Here is a 19,143-nt window from a genome sequence, read left to right as displayed (position 1 = left end):
TTCTGGTTTTGATATATTTACACATATGTGCTTTGCATCACGTATACATATAGGGTTGCTATACCCTGTATAATATTTATTCTAATATTATTACACATTGCCTTTTTAGTTGCTAGCATTTGTTTAGCGCGGCTTATGATTTTTTTTTTTTTTTTTTTTACTTTACATTGTAGCAAAGTGTCATTTCTACAGTGTTGTCACATGAAAAGATATAATAAAATATTTACAAAAATGTGAGGGGTGTACTCGCTTTTGTGAGATACTGTATACATTTATCACCAATTACAAAAAAGTTGGGACACTGTAAAAATCTACATAAAAACAGAATGCAGTAATTGGAAAATTTCATTAACCCATATTCTATTCACAATAGAATGTAGAAAACATATCAAATGTTTAAACTGAGAAAATGTACCATTTTAACCACTTCAGCGCCGGAAGGTTTTACCCACTTCCCGACCAGGCCATTTTTTGCAAGACTGCACTGCATCGCTTTAACAATTGTGCGGTGATGCAACGTTGCACCCAAACAAAATTGATATATTTTTTTCCATAAATAGAGCTTTCTTTTGCTGGTATTTGATCACCTCTGCATTTTTATTTTTTTGCGCTATGACCAACAAAGGCCGATAATTTTGAAAAAAAACAATATTTTCTACTTTTTGCTATCATACATATCCAAAAAAAAAATGTCTTCATCAATTTAGGCCAGTATGTATTCTGCTACATATTTTTGGTAAAGAAAAATCCCAATAAGCACATATTAATTGGTTTGGACAAAAGTTATAGCGTCTACAAACTACGGGATAGATTTAAGGACTTTTTTTTTTTATTTTTTAGTGGAAATGGCGGCGATCTGTCATTTTAAGCAGGACTGCAACATTGCGGCGGACAAATCCCTAAGTGACACTTTTTGGGGACCAGTGACACCAATACAGTGATCGGTGCTAAAATAAATGCACTGATCCCTGTATAAATTACACTGGCAGGGAAAGGGTTAACACTGGGGGTCAATCAAGGGGTTAAATGTATTTCCTGGGAGGTATTAGTAACTGTGGGGGAGTGGACTCACTAGAGGAAGAGAAAGATCATGATTCAGCTTAGCTGAAACACAATCTCTCACTTTACTTTCCTGACAGATCAGCGGTGTGCTGTGTTTACATCAGCACACCGCTGCTCCATGTCTCTTCTGAACCATTGGTGGGTTGTGGTGGCCATCGTAGCTGCTGTACTCGCTGATTGGCTACCGCTGTAAACCGATCACACACAAAATCACATACGGGTACCTGATTTTTTATTTGCACCCGGGCTGCTCTGCCGCAGTAAATGTACATGGGGTCGTCTGAAGAGATGAGAAAAACAAGGTCATTTTGAAATTTGATGGGAGCAACACCTTTCAAAAATGTTAGGACAGGGCCATGTTTACCACAGTGTAGCAATTTTTATTAAGTTTCAGTGTGAACAATACAATTGTTTAAAACAACATTGTGGGAGAAAAAAGGTAATGAATAAGCAGTAATAGTAACAAACGGCTCTGGAGAGGGCATAGTGGTCTACATATAACTGGATTAACATAAAGTCCACAGTGTCAATCAAGTAAAGTACCGTTCTATAAAACGAGAAGACACAGGGGCGATTACAATTCTACCCCTTCTGTCAACCAGACCAGAATTGGATATTATAGATTAGAATTTCTTGGCCGTTTTGTCAGGGGGGAGGGGCGGGGGTGGAAGAAAAAGAAGAGAAAATAAAAAATGGGGGGGGGAGGTATAGGAAAGTCCCAATCATTAGGGCACATTTTTCCTGGGCTCCAGGTGTTGACAGTGTATAGAGAGGAGGGGGTCTCATGGAATCGTGGGGTGTCCAATCGCCGGTGCCACGGCTCCTATGTCACTGTGTGTCTGTCTATTCGATCTGTTAGTCTAGCCATCATGGACTCCATAATCTCTGCTTTTTTAATTCTGGTGTAAAGATCAGATAATGATGGGGGGTTTCGATGTTTCCAGTGGAGGGATACTAGACATCTGGCTGCAGTTAATATTTGTGTTGCCAGCTTTTTGGTTAGTCCGGGGAGTGTGGGGGGAGGGAGGCTCAGTAAAAAGAACTTAGGAGAGAGAGGGATATCTACCTCAAATAGCCAGTGGAGGAGGTCCTGGATCGTGCACCAGTAGGTCTGGAGTGACAGCTCCAATAGATGTGGTATAGTGTGGCCCGGTCTTGGAGACACCTCCAGCAGCGATCCGAGGCCGATAGGTATATTGCATGCAGGCGTGATGGAGTTAGGTACCAGTGAAAGAGCACCTTATATGAGTTCTCTTTGTAAAGTGTGCATATAGAGCTCTTGGCCGCCCATCTCCATATAGTGACCCATTGTTCGGGCGTTAGTTCCTCTCCGAGGTGTTCTTCTCATCTACGCATGTATCTATGTTTTCCCCATAGTGACCATATCATATGCATCCCCTCTTTTTTAATAATCATTTTTAACCAATTGCTTACTGGGAACTTAAACCCCCTTCCTGCCCAGGCCAATTTTCAGCTTTCAGCGCTGTCATTGTTTGCATGACAATTGTGTGGTCATGCTACACTGTACCCATGTGAAATTTTTCTTATATATTTTTCACACAAATAGAGCTTTCTTTTGGTGGTATTTAACCACTACTGGGGGTTTTATTTTTTTCATAGTTTGTTATCATAGTTTCATCGTTTTTCTCCTTCGTTGATGTGAGCTGATCAGGCTGCACTTATAGGCTGCACTCATGGACACTGATAGGTGGCACTGATGGGCAATGATTAAGCGGCACTGGTGGCTGCACTGATAGGTGGCACTGCTGGGCACTGATAGGTGACACTGATGGGCAACACTGAAGGGCACTGATAGGCGACACTGAAGGGCATTGATAGGCGACACTGAAGAGCACTGATAGGCGACACTGAAGGGCACTGATAGGCGACACAAAAGGGCACTGATAGGCAGCACTGATAGGCGACACTGTAGGGCACTGATAGGTGACACTGAAGGGCACTAATAGGCAGCACTGAAGGGCACTAATAGGTGGCACTGATGGGCACTGATAAGCACTGGTAGGTGACACTGATAAGCAGCACTGATAGGTGCCACTGATGATGAACAAGGATAAAAATGACACTGCGTCTACACCTAGTACAAACTATGGACATCACATACCGTCACCTCAGAAACTGAATAAAGACTTAGGGTAAGCATACAAAAAGAGGGGAGATGGAGAAGTTTCCCAAGTAATTCTTCAAGGAATAATACTTGAAGAATTACTGATGACGAGGCACTGATTGGCAGCACCAATGGGCACTGGTATGTGGCACTGGTGGGTATTGATAGGTGGCACTGGTGGGCACTGCTTAGCAGTGCTGATATGCACTGGTAGGTAGCACTAGTGGGCAATGGTTAGCAGTACTGGGTCTGGAGTGTGCAGGACCGAGGTCCTGTTTACTCCAGAACGTCTTTTTTCTTTTTCTTCTCACGATGTAAGAGTTAGAGGGAAAAAAGCTGACTACGGCCTCTGTTTACATCATGTGATCAGGTCAGGAATGCATGACAGGGTAAGGGGAGGATGGATGTGCCGCTACTGTGCGTCAATGTCACGCTACCACGCCTTGCGCGCGGCGTCCTTCTGACACGGCCGCGCACAGGCTGTGTCTCCTACACTCGTGCACTATGAGAGAGCTATCTCCTTGCCGCTGCCGAAGTTTCGGTCAATCGGCGTGGGTGCTTCTCTCCCCAGTGCACGGCGTGACATTAGTCGATTCTCCCATGGCTGGTATATTAATAGGAGCGGTCCTTGGGTGGTCTCGGCACTTGAGGTTTTTTTATACTCAGATCTCCACACGATTTGGCGTTCCACGATTCTCCTGGTTCCCTTCTCATAGGGTTCCTCATCTTCACCAGGTATTTTGTTTCACTCATCATCACTCTCATGTCTTTTCACTCTCACTATTCTTTGGCGTTTTTCTCACCTTTCATCCACCACCACACACCCCCCTTTCTCATCCCCCACACTACTTTTTCACCCACTATTTCTTACTCACCCTTCTTATCACTCTATATCTTCCTTCCCCATTCCCTCCCCTTTCCCACTCTCCCCCTTTTTTCCCTTCCACCTGATCCTCATCTTTCCATCTCCACTCCTCCTCCCTTTTTCCCATCCATTCTCTTCCCCCCTTTTCCCCTCTCTCCCCCCCTTTCCCCTCTCTCCCCCCCCTTTTCCCCTCTCCCCCCCCCCCCCCCCCCGATTTCCCTTTCCCCTTCCTCCCTCCCCTCCCCTCATCCCATCTCTCTATCTCCTTTTTCCTTTCCCCTGACTCACTGTTCACACATCACATTTTTCTTCATCAGTCAGTCCTCGACTGCCGTGGCCGCCTCTGGTACCACCCCTTCCCAATCCGCGGGACCTTCCACCTCAGCTCCCACTTAGAGTCAGATCCGGATTGCCTGTGTGGCCCCACCACCATATGGGCATTATATCATACCTCAGCAAGTAAGCCTAGGTTGTGGGGGTTGACACCCCACCCCTAATCTTGCATTCCTCCCAAATTGTTATTTTTTTCTTACATTTATATTAATTCTTCCAGATTATTACAGGTGCTTGCTCATGATGAATGGCACCTAAACCACGAAACGCGTTGAGCTACCGACTGCCATGTTTTTACTAATTTTACCAAGACTCTTCAAGTTACTATGTATTTATCCCCTCGGGTTCAGTGAGACCATAGGTCTCGCAAGTAATATTATATGAATTATTGTATATACCCTTTTGTTTTGTGATGAATTAAGAAATTGAATGTTTCATAATATGTGAGATCATCACCATTTTTAACATACTGTTTAGTGCATACCATTGTTACTATTACTAATTAATATACATGTTTACCTGGACTGTATTAAATGGACCAGTTAATATATTTATGTAATTGTGTACCCTTTATTATCAGAACTATATATACTTTTTTTATCTAGCCTTCTAACATTATTATTATTTTTATACAGGTTTTATATAGCGCCAACAGTTTGCTCAGTGCTTTACAACATGAGGGCAGACATTACAGTTACATTACAATTTGGTACAAGAGGAAGCAGAGGGCCCTGCTCGTTAGAGCTTACAATCTAAAAAGGAAGGGGCAATTGATACAAAAGGTAATAGCTGTGGGGGATGAGCTGATGGAGGAAGTAAAACAGTGTTAGTTAGAAGCAGGATAGGCTTCTTTGAAGAGAAGGGTTTTCAGGGATCATCTAAAGATGGATAGATTAGGGGACAGTCGGAATAGATTGGGGTAGGGAGTTCCAAAGGATGGGAGAAGCTCTGGAGAAATCCTGGAGGCGAGCATGGGAGGAGGTGACAAGGGAGCTAGAGAGCAGGAGGTCTTGGGATGACCGAAGAGGGTGGCTTGGTTGGTATTTTGGGACTAGGTTAGTGATGTAACTAGGGCCAAAGTTATGGATAGCTTTGTAAATTATTGTTAGTACTTTGAATTTTATTCATTGGGTGAGTGGAAGCCAGTGCAGGGATTGGCAGAGAGGGGTGGAGGACACTGAATGGCTGGTAAGGTGGATGAGTCTGGCAGCGGCATTCATTATGGACTGGAGGGGGGATAGTCTATGTAAAGGTAATCCAACGAGGAGGGAGTTGCATTAGTGGAGGCGAGAGATGACCAGGGAGTGAATTAGAAGCTTGGTGGTGTCATTAGTTAAAAAGGGGCGTATTCTGGAAATGTTGCGGAGGCTAAGGCGGCATGATTTGGACAGGGCTTGTATGTGGGCCTGAAAGGACAGTTCGGAGTCTAAGGTTACCCCTAGCACCCTAGCATGTGGGGATGGACTGATAGATGTGCCATTGATCTTGACAGAGAAGTTAGGCAAAGGGGCACGTGGGGGAGGAAATATTAAGAGCTCGGTTTTAGATAGATTACGTTTGAGGAAGTGGTGTGACATCCAGGCTGATATGTCTGTTAGTAGATCCTTTTTATTCATCTAAGTATTTTTTTGCTGCCAGGTGCTTCATTCAAAGTCCCACCTTCCTTGTTTTTATACCCTTCTCTCCTGATATAGGAATTTAACAGTCTTTGTTATTTTTTGTATCAAGATGTAACAAATATTTTCAATTGGTGAAAGGTTTGGACAGCAGGCAGACCAGTTAAAGCGGAGTTCCACCCATATAAAATTCAGCAGCTACAAAAAGGGTAGCTGCTGACTTTTATTAATCGGACACTAATCTGTCCCATGGTCCAGCGATGCAGGCAAACTAAGCCCGCTCCTCTCCCCCTCCTCTCTGCGGGGTCAGCATTGTCACTGTGGGCATGTGCGACCCGCACTGTGACTGGCCGAGCAATCATCTGGGACCTGTGAATTGTACCAGATGATTGCCGAGAGGGAGCGGGGAGAGGTGAACTTCCTTTCGGTGCCCCGGTAAGAAGTGGGAGCTGGATCCCTCTAAAAACAGGGTATCCGCTCCCCTCCAAAAAAAATTACATGCCAAATGTGGCATGTCAGGGGGTCACCTGCCCTTAAAACGGAAGTTCCATTTTTGGGTGGAACTCCACTTTAAGCACCCAGAATCTTTTACTACGAACCCATGCTGTTGTCATAGATGCAGTATGCTCAAATATGCAAGGTCTTCCCTGAAACGGAAATCTGGATGAGAGCATATTTGACTGGTATGGTTTTTAAGGGGAACCCGTGCGAAAATTTAAAACAAAACGGCATGAGGGTCCCCCATACCAGACCCTTATCCGAGCATGCAACCTGGCAGGCCGGAGGAGATGGGGGGACAAGAGAGTGCCCCCCGAATCATACCAGGCCACATGCCCTCAACATGGGGAGGGTACTTTGGTGTAGACCCCCAAAGCCCCTTGTCCCCATGTTGATGGGGACAAGGGCCTCATCTCCACAACCCCTGCCCGTGGTTGTGGGGGTCTGTGGGCAGGGGGCTTATCGGAATCTGGAAGCTCCCTTTAACAAGGGGACGTCCAGATCTCGGCCTCCCACCGTGTGAAATGTACCCCTACCATTTCACGAAAGAAGTGTCAAAATGGTACAAAAGACAAGACACAGCCTGGGAGACAAGACCTTTATTAAAAAAAAAAAAAAATGTCCCGCAAAGTCCATTCATCATCTTCTCTCGTTCCGCCGACGGGAAACCTTCCCCCGGGAAAGCCATGGGGGAAGTCCCCATGCATCAGAGGGAGCGAGGTCACCTGGGAACGTCACTGTGTGGCCCCGCCCTCAGTTATATAAGAACTGTCAAAGTGAAGACGCGTCATACGGCGGGTGCCTCCCATGGAGGCGGGTCAGTCACGGCTTTGTTTTTTCTTTTTCGGTCCATCAGCGGAAGGAGAGAAGAAGATGAATGGACTTCGTGGGACATTTGTATTTTTTAATAAAGGACTTGTCCCAAGCTGTGTCTTATCTTTTGTACCATTTTGACACTTTTTTTGTGAAATGGTAGGGGTACATTTGTACCCTGTTACCATTTCACACAGGAGGGGGGGCCGGGAACTTGGGGTCCCCTTGTTAAAGGGGGCTTCCAGATTCCGATAAGCCCCCCACTCGCAGACCCCCACAACCACCGGGAAAGGGTTGTGTGGATGAGGCCCTTGTCACCATCAACATGGGGACAAGGTGCTTTGGGGCTCTACCCCAAAGCACCCTCCCCATGTTGAGGGCATGTGACCTGGCACGGTTCAGGAGGGGGGGCGCTCTATTGTTCCCCCCTCTTTTCCTGCGGCCTGCTAGGTTGCGTTCTTGGATAAGGGTCTGGTACGGATTTTTGGGGGGGCTGCCACGCCATTCTTTTTTTTTACATTTTGGCACTGGGTTTCCCTTAAAATCAGGTCTGGTATGGATTTTGAGGGGGGCCCCCACGCCATTGTTTTTTTATTTTGCCGAGGGGTTCCCCTTAATATTCATACCAGACGTGAAGGGCCTGGTATGGAATTGGGGGGGGGGGGGGGCCACGCATTTGTTTTTTTAATTTTGGTTCGGAGTTCCCCTTAATATTCATACCAAACCCAAAGGGCCTGGTAATGGACTGGGGGGATCCCATGCTGTCTTTTTCAATTACTTTCATCTGTATTACCGGGACCGATGATTCATTATAGCCACGAGTACTTTTAAAAATGCGCCACTTTATAGGCATACTATAGACACCCCCCAGGTACGAAATTTTAAGGAATTTTTCACTTTTATTGTTTCACTTTTAGCATTATTAAAATCACTGCTTCCGAAAAAACGTCCGCTTTTAAAACTTTTTTTGCATTGATACATGTCTGCTGGGGCAGGAACCGGGTCCCCAAACACTTTTTATGATAACTTGCAAATAAGCCTTTAAAATGAACACTTTTGATTTTTCATGTTAATTTCCCATAGACTTTAACGGTGTTCCGGCTGCTTTGGAATTTGCCCCGAACACCGCATATTGTTCGGTGTTCTGCAGAACATCCGAACAAAGTTCGGCCCAAACATAACTGTTTGCCAATCCCTAGTCATCAGTTATGACACCAACCATTCATGGTATGCCTTGACTGTACAGTAATTGTTTTGGAAAACAGTTAAATCAATGTGTTTTGTTCTGTTGTAAGGCAGCACTTAATTGGCTTAGTGATTTTTTTTTTATTTAGAGTCACACTCTGGAGGTTATGATGAAGACGGTATAAATCTAGAAGAGATACGTGAATTTGCCAAGGACTTTAAAATTCGCCGTTTATCTCTTGGCCTGACTCAAACACAAGTGGGCCAAGCATTGACTGCCACAGAAGGACCAGCGTATAGCCAGTCTGCCATCTGCAGGTAAGACAGAGGGTTGTCTGTTCACTTCCATAGCACAGAAACTGTATTAAATTAATACCACCAATACGGTACACAATAAAGGCATTTTGGGAGAGAGAAATGTGTTGATTTGCTATCTCGCATTTACCTACAAAGCTGGCATTGCAGGGACAAAATTTAATTTAAATATGCATTTGTAGGGTTGTGTGGTTGTGTACCTGCACACTATACAGTTGCAGAAGGTAGGAAATTCGGGCATTTAAAGTTACCTACACATACCTTCAAATTTCTTGCAGAGCTAAAGTTAAGCTCGGCCCATCTTTCATGACTGTTTCCTGAGCCATCCTATTGTTTAACAAGTCAACCTATCATAATCTAATGATAGTTATACACTTAAGTGGCCATCCCTGTTCAACAGATCAACTTCTGTGGAAGGGACAATCTGGAAACGTTTAGTTGATCAGCAGTTGCAACCAGTCAGCTGCAGCCACTGATAAGTGTATTCTAACAGCTGCAGGGTCCTGCTTTCAGAATACAGTGTCTCAGCAGGAGGATTTCTTCATCCACCTTGATCATGGGGCTGCAGAAATCCCTTAGTTTTTTTAAATAACGATCTGTATATGGCCAGCTTAAAGTGGTAGTAAATTCCTTTGTCCTATTTTTACCTACAGGTAAGCTTATATTAAAGCTTACTTTTTAGATAAAATGAATATCCTATTAAACGTGCACCGTTTAGGACAGGGGTGTCCAAACTTTTTTCAAAGAGGACCAGGTTTGATGAAATGAACATGGGTAAGGGCTGACCATTTTGACTGACATTCTTTGAACCATTAAAATTCGGTCTAAGTGTGTTCGTCCGAGCACTAATACACTGTCCAACAAGAATTCTCTTGCCTTTGTTGCTGTGTGTGTGGGGAAGAGATGAGCTTGAGCGTGTTATTTGTGTATATATATTAATATATATATATATATATATATATATATATATATATATATAATATTTTTTTTTTTAATGGCCCCCAACGAATCCCTGAGCGTCGCTCAGGACTTAAGATGAGCCTCACCATTGCCATGAATGCAGCCTCTCCATTGCCATAAATGCAGCCTCTCCATTGCCATGAATGCAGCCTTTCCATTGAAATCAGTGCAGCCGTACCATTACCATGAATGCAGCCTCACCATTGCCATGAATGTAGGCCCACATGTGCCATGAATGCAGCCTTACCATTGTTATCAGTGCAGCCTGATCCATGCCCATCTGCAGCCTCGGAGGAGACAGGGAGGGGGGGGGCGGGGCGAGCGCTGACAGATTACATACAGGAGAATATCCTGTTTACTTGGTTGCCTCTTTAATACAAAGTCCGGCCTCCTATGATAGACAGAACAGTCCTCCAATGGCAGCCCAGGAGACGGGACTTCCTATTACAGATGCCGCTGAGTAAACAGGAGATTCTCCCGTATGTTATCTGACGGCACTCATTCCGCCCCTCCATGTCCCCTCTGAGGCAATACAGATAAATACAGTATATTACCGGGGGGGGGGGGGCGTATTAAACCTGAATGCGGGGCGCAATTGGCCGGACTTTGGACATGCCTGGTTTAGGAGATATTCCAGTGAGCAGCAGCCGGTGACATCAACGGCGTATATGCTCTGGAGGAACGTCATACCCATCAGAGATCTGTGCCATAAATTGTGACTCCCGTGTGCATGCACAAGAGTGATGTGATCGCGACTTGACCATACCCCACAAACCTGGAAGGAAGACAGGGTAAAGATGAAAGCCTCTGCAGCAGTGACAGCGCGCTGCTGGAGGGCTTCATTTTAAGGTAAGTCTCATAATGTATGCAATTTTTTTAAATAATAAAAAAAAACTTTACTACTACTTTAAATTTGCACATACACTGATCGAAATTCAGCCAATTGAACAGGGACCTGTTAGAACATGTTAGAAAATTGTTCATTGATCAGCAGCTGCAGCCAATCAACTGCAACCACAGTATAGTCAGTTTCCCGGGTTAAGGGCAAACCTACAGAACCTTAAATCTTGTTCTTAAGTTGAATTTGTATGCAAGTTGGAAAAGTTACATTTTTTAAGTGTAACTCCAGTCAAAAAAATATTTTACATTTTTTATAGCATAGGGAAGGGTTAGATGGCCATGCAGTAATGTGGGATTGCCGGACAGTAGGTGGCAGCATGAGGTGAGCAGCAATATGGCCGCACATCGGTTTCCAGAACCAGCATGACGTCACGCTGCTTCCGTTCTTAAGTACAAGTCATATGTAAGTTGGATGTTTGTAACTCAGAGATTGCCTGTAATCTACTGCAGCCTTTTTCAACCAGGATGCCTAAAGGTTTCTTCAGGAGTGCCTTGGCAAAATGCTTAAACATTGCCCAAAAATTTTATACAACCTGGCGTATGGCAAAGCCTACCTTTTTAGTTACACACAGGTCACAGGTTTTAATTGTGCACCATTGCAACCTTATAGCTGCTGATGTCCTAACGATCAATGGCATCATCAGTTGATAAGGAAGATGCCAGTTGCCTGCATAGCATCCTTGTTTGACACTCCCCTGCCACTCTCCATCAGCGTTGGGGTCACATTAGCTGAGTGGTAGAGAAAAACTGAGGGAGAAGAGAAACATTGGAATACTAGTCAGAACCAGTTTGCAAAAGTATATCTACTGTATTCACTCAGTGAGGTGGTAAATTGCATAAGTTTTGCTTATAACAAACAACTTTTGAATATAATTAACGTCATGACTAATGATGATCACTTTTTAGTCCTTTTGAAGTCACAAACACAACCACGAACACACAATAAAAAAGTATTAACTGTAGTTTGCTAATTTAATTCAAAGATCATAGTTGAATGAAGGTTTTCCTTAGTTTACTTCATGGCTGTTTGTAGAAATTTTCACTGATATGAAAGCCCTGCTTTTTATTTATATGTTGTTAAAGCGGTAGTAAACTCTTTAAAAAAAAAAGTTTCCCTCTGCAAGGCAATATCATAATGTGCTAGTATGCACTGCATACTAGCACATTATGAAAGACTTATCTTAAAACAAAGCCCTCCAGTGCTCCAGCGGTGCACTGTCACCACAGATAAGGCTTCCATCCTCACCTGATCTCCCCTCTGGGTTCCCAGGCTACAGCCACTTGAATGGCCAAGCTGTGATGATGTCACTCCCATGCCGGAGTCACGGACATGGCACACAGCTCTCAAGGAACGCCGCGGATATGCCTGGGCTGGGGAAGTCACTGGCTGCTGCTCGCTAGAATATTTACCTACAGGTAAGCTTTATTATAAACTTACCTGTAGGTAAAAATAGAAAACAAGAGTATTACCATTTTAATGAACTGACGTGTTTGGTGAACATCTGAAAGCTGTATTTTGTAGATACCCTTTCCACTTTGCTGCAGGTTTGAGAAGCTAGACATAACACCAAAAAGTGCCCAGAAGTTGAAACCAGTTTTGGAGAAATGGCTGAATGAAGCAGAAATGAGGAACCAAGAAGGACAACAAAATTTGATGGAGTTTGTGGGTGGTGAGCCATCCAAAAAACGCAAGAGGCGTACATCTTTTACCCCACAGGCTGTGGAAGCACTAAATACATACTTTGAGAAGAATGCCTTGCCCACTGGACAAGAAATAACAGATATTGCTAAGGAACTGAACTATGACCGTGAAGTGGTGAGGGTGTGGTTCTGCAACCGACGTCAGACTCTGAAAAACACCAGCAAGCTTAATGTCTTTCAGATCCCTTGAAGAATGAAATGCATTCTCTTTACCATCACTAGGCACTAAGCACTTCATCCTCTCCCTTTTTACCAGTACCCTGAGACATTCACTCGTAAAAGCACTTTGTGGCTAATTTTTTGCTTTATGCATACTGTGGCCAACTATTCCTTGTACATGATCCCTCTCCTCATAGTTTTTTATATGAAAGAAGTCTGCTGGGGCAAAAAAGTAAATAGCCATCTCTGCTGGATGACTCTGGTAATCTTGTTACACATATTTTGCATACATTGATTGTCTATAGAGCCAAATTGATTTCCCTCTGTGGTGGGAAATACATTATAGACATTATGGTTCAAAAGACATTTTAGGTTGAAAAATGAGAGTAACTGTTGTGAGAAGGCATTTATGTGAAGTACCACCTCCAACTAAAGTGGTATGTATCTGTCAGAGTCCATAGAAACCAGCAAACCTTTGTTATGCCATATAAGCCCCATTCAATATTTCACATTTTAATCCACATTTCTATAACTTATTGTAGGAATCTGACAGTGCATTGTTCACATCTTACTGCGTATTTGCCTGGAGGTTTTTTTTACATTATGACCTCCCCTATTTTACATGAATAACAATGGGAGGTGACATCAGATACATTTTGTATTGCTGTTATACATCTGATTGAGTTTTTTTGCAGTTGGTGCTTGTATGAACAATTCTGTTATCTAACCTATTACAAATTTTGATGGTATGGTATATGTTATAGTATTCCTTATGCAGTGTAAGGCAGTTTTCCTAAAGTAGTGTTAAGTCATTTTATTTATTCTTGAAATCTAGCATTTCTTCCACAAAAATGCTAGGATGATATTGTTTTCAAATGCAATGATTTATTAATGTTTACAAAGTTGTGGGTATTGTCTTATCCAAAATATTTTTGTTGTTAAACAATAATCCCTTGAATGTTAAAACAGAACTCCAAACAAACAGGTAAACACAATGTTAGAAAGCATTCGGACCATATTACCTGACCGACCAAAAATGTAATTCTGTTCAGAAAGTCTTGTGATTCTGCAACACTATATAGCCATAATGAGACACTACAATTCAGAGATTGCAGCATCTGAGCTGTATGCATTTTTTTTCTTGTTAGGCCTTTCCCCCATTTATTTTCACTTGATTATTCTCCAAATAACACACTGTCTTTGAGTGGCTACATTTACTACCACTCTGTCTATAGAGGGAGCTGTGGTTGCCCCCCAAGCTGGACTTTAAATACAGCTCTATTATATGGAAGTTGATGGGATTACTTATTTACATATTATAATGAGATTGTTTTTTTCTTTTTGCTCAGCTCACAGGTGTGACAAGGACACTGCATTTCTGGCACATGTCACAGAAAGCTGCAGGCCCAATCAGATAGCATGGCTCTCACATTCACAGTGAGCAGCCGGCTGTTAAGCCGCAAGCAGTCACAGCCGGCTGCCCACAGTTAGTATGCTGGCCCCGGGAACTGAAGCCCAGTGAAGAAACGGTGAGGTCTAATTATTAAGAGTCAGCAGCTACAGTTTTTGTAGCTGCTAATTTTTCATTTTTTAACATATGACTAAATAACCTCTTTAAGCTACAGGACTCTATATAAGGTCAATAAGTAAATTTCCATGTTGTTTATTTATTGTTCTCCAATATGTCACAAACTATGCAGAATAGTTAGAATGTGTAGTTTTGTCTTAGCCTCAATACTATCTAAGAGTCTTTGATAGGGTCAGAAATAGCATTGTTCCATATTACCATTTCTATTGTGTGCACCTTTTTAGAGGCCATAGATCTGAGCATAGCTTTAGTACTGGTGGATGCATAAATGTTGTTGACAGTTTCCTTAAAATGTAGGTCCCTTGCACACAGGGCTGTTTAGCTGAAGTGCATCCCTCCTAGTGTCTTAGCACACCTGGGAGGAACAAGTTTAGCATCCTGCCCCAATGTATGCAGCCTGTCAAAGTTTATGGCAGTCTGCGGCTGGATGGGGCAGAACAAAGTACCGAGTGGTACCCAGTTTAGTCCCGTGTGCTCAAGGACTAATGTATGGAACACAGGTCTTTTGCAATCTGGGCATTTGTCTCTGAATGCACAGGCCCTAAAGGTGGGTTCCATTTGGTTAAAAGTCCAGTTGCAGTCTGCCATAGACTTTGACAGGCGGTATTCAGCATGGCTTGACACTGCCCCTGTCCCTCCCAGGGGCACTAAAATGGGAGGAGGGCACTGCACCTAGACAGCCCTGTGTGCAAGTGGCCTTAGATAATGTAAACATGCAGGTGTTTACTTTAGAGAAAAATGTTTCAAATTTGTTGCTAAATAAGGGTTGTTCATAATTTTTGCACTGGATTTAAGCTTAATGCATATCGCCACTGTTTTGGTCAACTTCTTTCTTTCCGATTCATTAAAACAGGGAAAAATAAAATGATCACAGGAGAAGTCACCAATCAGAATTGTTTTTTTTTTCATTTTTTGCATAAAATATAAGGTGAAACCTGATTGGTTACTGTTGACAGCAGCTCCAATTTTGTGATCATTTTTTGTTTTTTCAGTTTTATGGATTATATTTAGATTCTTTTAATGTTGAAAGCTGGTATGTTTTATAAGATGGTGGAGATAAAACAGTTGTGCTACAGCTTATGGAATACAGTTTTTTTATATAAATTATTTTGAAAAAGATAAAGCTTTGAGACTTTACAAATAAGCACATTATTATCATTATAGGCTCAAATCCCAATGATTAAACTGGCCACATGCTATACAATCTGATTATACAATCTTTGTACAATCCAAAACTATAGGTGCTGCTCTAAAAAAATTAGACTATCATCAAAAAGTTAATTTATTTTAGTAATTCAATTCAAAAAGAGAAACTCTTATAATATATATATAGGGTTGGACTGATATCACTTTTTTAAAGACCAAGTACAAGTACCAATACTTTTTTTAGGTACTCTCCGATACTGATTACCAATACTTTTTTTTTAATGTCATGTGACAGTGGCATTAATATGCAGCACTGATAGGTGGTACGGATGAGGCATGGACTGTGTCAGTATTTTTTTTACAATTTTATTTATTTTATTAATTTTTTTTTTTTTTTTACAATTTATACTCAACATTTCACGCTTCAAAAGTGCACGCACTTGTGGAATGGCAACAAACTTTTACCTTTAAAAACTGTTTTTAAAAAATAAATAAAATTGTCACTTTTATTCCTATTACAAGGAATGTAAACATCCCTTGTAATAGAAAAAAACATGACAGGACCTCTTAAATATGAGATCTGGGATCAAAAAGACCTCAGATCTCATATTTACATTAAAATGCAATAAAAAACATAAAATAAACATTTTTGTCATTTAAAAAAAAAAGAAAAAAAAACTAGCCCTTTAAGAGCTTCCACCTTGCAGTGACATGGCGACGGGTGGGGGCCATCTTCCCCTCACTCGTCTCCATACCCAGCAAGGGGACAGACGCGATCGCTTCCGCCGCTGCCGACGGCTCCAGTAAGTGGCGGAGGGCACCAGATTGCAGCGGGAGGGGGAGGCCCCCCTCCTGCCGCCGATAAAAGTGATTTTGCAGCGCATCCACCGCAGACACCACTTTTATCTTGTAGCAGACCGCCCACTGAAGAAGAGGATACCAGGGTTATGCAGCTAGCTGCTGCCATATCAACGATATCTCATTTCAAAGTCATCACGTAAAATGACGGTGGGTGGTCCAGAAGTGGTTAACCTTTAAAAATGTATTTATTACAATTCTTTATTTTAATTTTTTTTATCAGTCCTGTTGGGAGTGGCTTTGGTGAGATATCAGGGGTCTAAACAGACCCCTGATATCTTCCTTTTGAGACAGGGAAAGGGACTGAGGACACAAATTCTCCAGTCCCTTTCTCTGCAGGCTCAGCTGCACTGAAGATGAATGGGCAGGAGACAGAGGCTCTCCTGTTCATTCATAAACTGAAGCAGAGTAAACACAGTTTACGATGCTCAGTTATGAATGAACAGAGGCAGTGATCACTTACTTAAATTACATATTTACTGACTCCTTCCTCCGCTTCTTCCTCTGGTTTCTGACAGATCCAGGGTGAGGGGGGACCGGGGGAGGACTCAGAGAGCCGGAGGAGGACACAGGCTGATTGGTGCGGTGGAGGGTTACCAGCACTGATCTCCCTGTATAGCTTTCAATAACACAGCTAACAGCCACGAGAGGGAGAGGGGAAGCGGCTGTCATGAAAGCTATACAGGGAGATTGGTGCTTGTAACTGCCCCCACCGCTACACAGATCATCTGTGAGGCTGCCTGCCCCCCCCCCCCCCCCCTGCTATGCTGAGGACGTTGGGTTTACTGATATCAGATCAAGCATCAGAGTACAAATACTCGTGCAAATGCTTGGTATCGGCACCAATACTAGTATCGGTATCTGTGAAACCCTAATTATATATATATATATGCACATTACATTACACACAGAGTGATATATTTCAAGCATTTCTTTATCTTTATTTTGATAATTATTGCTAACAGCTAGTAGAAACCCAAGATTCAGTATCTTAGAAAAGTAGAATATTGTGAAAAAGTTCAATATTGTAGAGTCATAGTGTCACACTCTAATCAGCTAAATGACTCAAAACGCCTGTAAAGGTTTTCTGAGCTTTTAAATGGTCTCTCAGTCTGGTTCAGTAAGTTACAGAACCATGGGGAAGACTGCTGACTTGACAGTTGTCCAGAAGACAGTCATTAACGCCCTCTACAAGGAGGGTAAGTCACAAATGGTCATTGCTAAATAAGCTGGCTGTTCACAGAGTGCTGTATCCAAGCATATTAATGGAAAGTTGAGTGGAAAGTCTGGTATAAAAAGGTGCACAAGCAACAGCAATAACCGCAGTCTTGAGAGGATTGTGAAGTAAATACATTCAAGAATTCACGTGGAGTGGACTACGGCGGGTGTCAGCACTTCAAAAGCCACCACACGCAGATGTATCCAGGATATGGGCTACAACTGTCGCATTCCTTATGTCAAGCCACTCCTGAACCAGAGACAATGTCAGAAGCGTCTTACCTGGGCTAAGGAGAAAAAGGACTGGACTGTTGCTCAGTGGTCCAAAGTCCTCTTTTCGAATGAAATTAAATTTAGCATTTCATTTGAAAATCAAGTTCCGAAGAGTCGAGAGGCACAGATTCCAAGTTGCATGAGGTCCAGTGTGAAGTTTCCACAGTGAGTGATGATTTGAGGAGCCATGTCATCTGATGGTGTTGGTCCACTGTGTTTTATCAAGTCCAAAGTCAGCGCAGCCCTCTACCAGGGAATTCTGGATCACTTCATGCTTCCCTCTGCTGACCATATTTATGGAAATGCTGATTTCATTTTCCAGCAGGACTTGGCACCTGCCCACACTGCCAAAATGACCAATACCTGGTTTAATGATCATGGTATGACTGTGCTTGATTGGCCAGCAAACTCGCCTAATCTAAACCCCTAGAGAATCTGTGGGGTATTGTCAAGAGGAAGATGAGCGACACCAGACCCAACAATGTAGGCGAGCTGAAGGCCGCTATCTGTGCTTCTATAACACCTCACCAGTGCCACAGGCTGATTGTCTCCATGTCACGCCGCCTTGATGCAGTAACCCATGCAAAAGGAGCTCGACCAAGTTTTAAGTGCATACTATACTGTACGTGGACATAATTTTCAGTAAGCCAACATTTTTTGTATTGAAAATCATTTTTTCTTAATGGTCTTCTGTAATCAAATTTTCTGAGATAATGAATTTTGGGTTTTCACTACCGACAGTCAGGTCCATAAATGTTGGGACATCAACACAATTCTAATCTTTTTGTCTCTATACACCACCACAGTGGATTTGATATGAAACAAACAAGATGTGCTTTAACTGCAGACTTTCAGCTTTAATTTGAGGGAATTTACATCCAAATCAGGTGTAGGAATTACAACAGTGTGTATATGTGCCTCCCACTTTATAAGGGACCAAAAGTAATGGCACAATTGGCTGCTCAGCTGTTCCATGACCAGGTGTGTGTTATTCCCTCATTATCCCATTTACAAGGAGCAGACAAAAGGTCCAGGGTTCATTCCAAGTGTGCTATTTGCATTTGGAATCTGTTGCTGTCAACTCTGAATATGAGATCCAAAGAGCTGTCACTATCAGTGAAGCAAGCCATCATTAGGCTAAAAAAACAACATGAATCCATCAGAGACATAGCAAAACATTAGGTGTGGCCAAATCAACTGTTTGGAACATCCTTAAAAAGAAAGAACTGTGGTGGATGACCAAAGAATTCTTTCCCTGGTGAAGAAAACACCCTTCACAACAGTTGGCCAGATCAAGAACACTCTCCAGGAGGTAGGTGTATGCGTGTCATAGTCAACAATCAAGAGAAGACTTCACCAGAGTGAATAAAGAGAGTTCACCACAAGATGTAAACCATTGGTGAGCCTCAAAAACAGGAAGGCCAGATTAGAGTTTTCCAAAAAAACAACTAAAAAAGCCTTCACAGTTCTGGAACAACATCCTATGAACAGTTGAGACCAAGATCAACTTGTACCAGAGTGATGGGAA

The 19,143-nt window shown here is 42.7% G+C and overlaps 1 protein-coding gene across 1 annotated transcript in view; it reads left to right on the top strand.

The window, feature by feature from the left end:
- Nucleotides 1–18,451, top strand: part of POU6F1 (POU class 6 homeobox 1) — a 212,480-nt gene extending 194,029 nt beyond the window's left edge. The window contains exons 11-12 of the mRNA XM_077483683.1: nt 8,647–8,815; nt 12,218–18,451. Coding sequence (XP_077339809.1) covers nt 8,647–8,815; nt 12,218–12,563 — 515 coding nt within the window. The 3' untranslated portion in view covers nt 12,564–18,451. The remainder of the gene's footprint in view (nt 1–8,646; nt 8,816–12,217) is intronic.
- The last annotated feature ends 692 nt before the right edge of the window (nt 18,452–19,143 follow it).

Source organism: Lithobates pipiens, unplaced genomic scaffold, assembly GCF_037356315.1.
Source record: "Lithobates pipiens isolate NorthernLeopardFrog02 unplaced genomic scaffold, aLitPip1_a1.2 Scaffold_16, whole genome shotgun sequence".
NCBI classification, from domain to species: Eukaryota; Metazoa; Chordata; class Amphibia; order Anura; family Ranidae; genus Lithobates; species Lithobates pipiens.
This window is presented reverse-complemented; position numbering and strand designations above follow the sequence as displayed.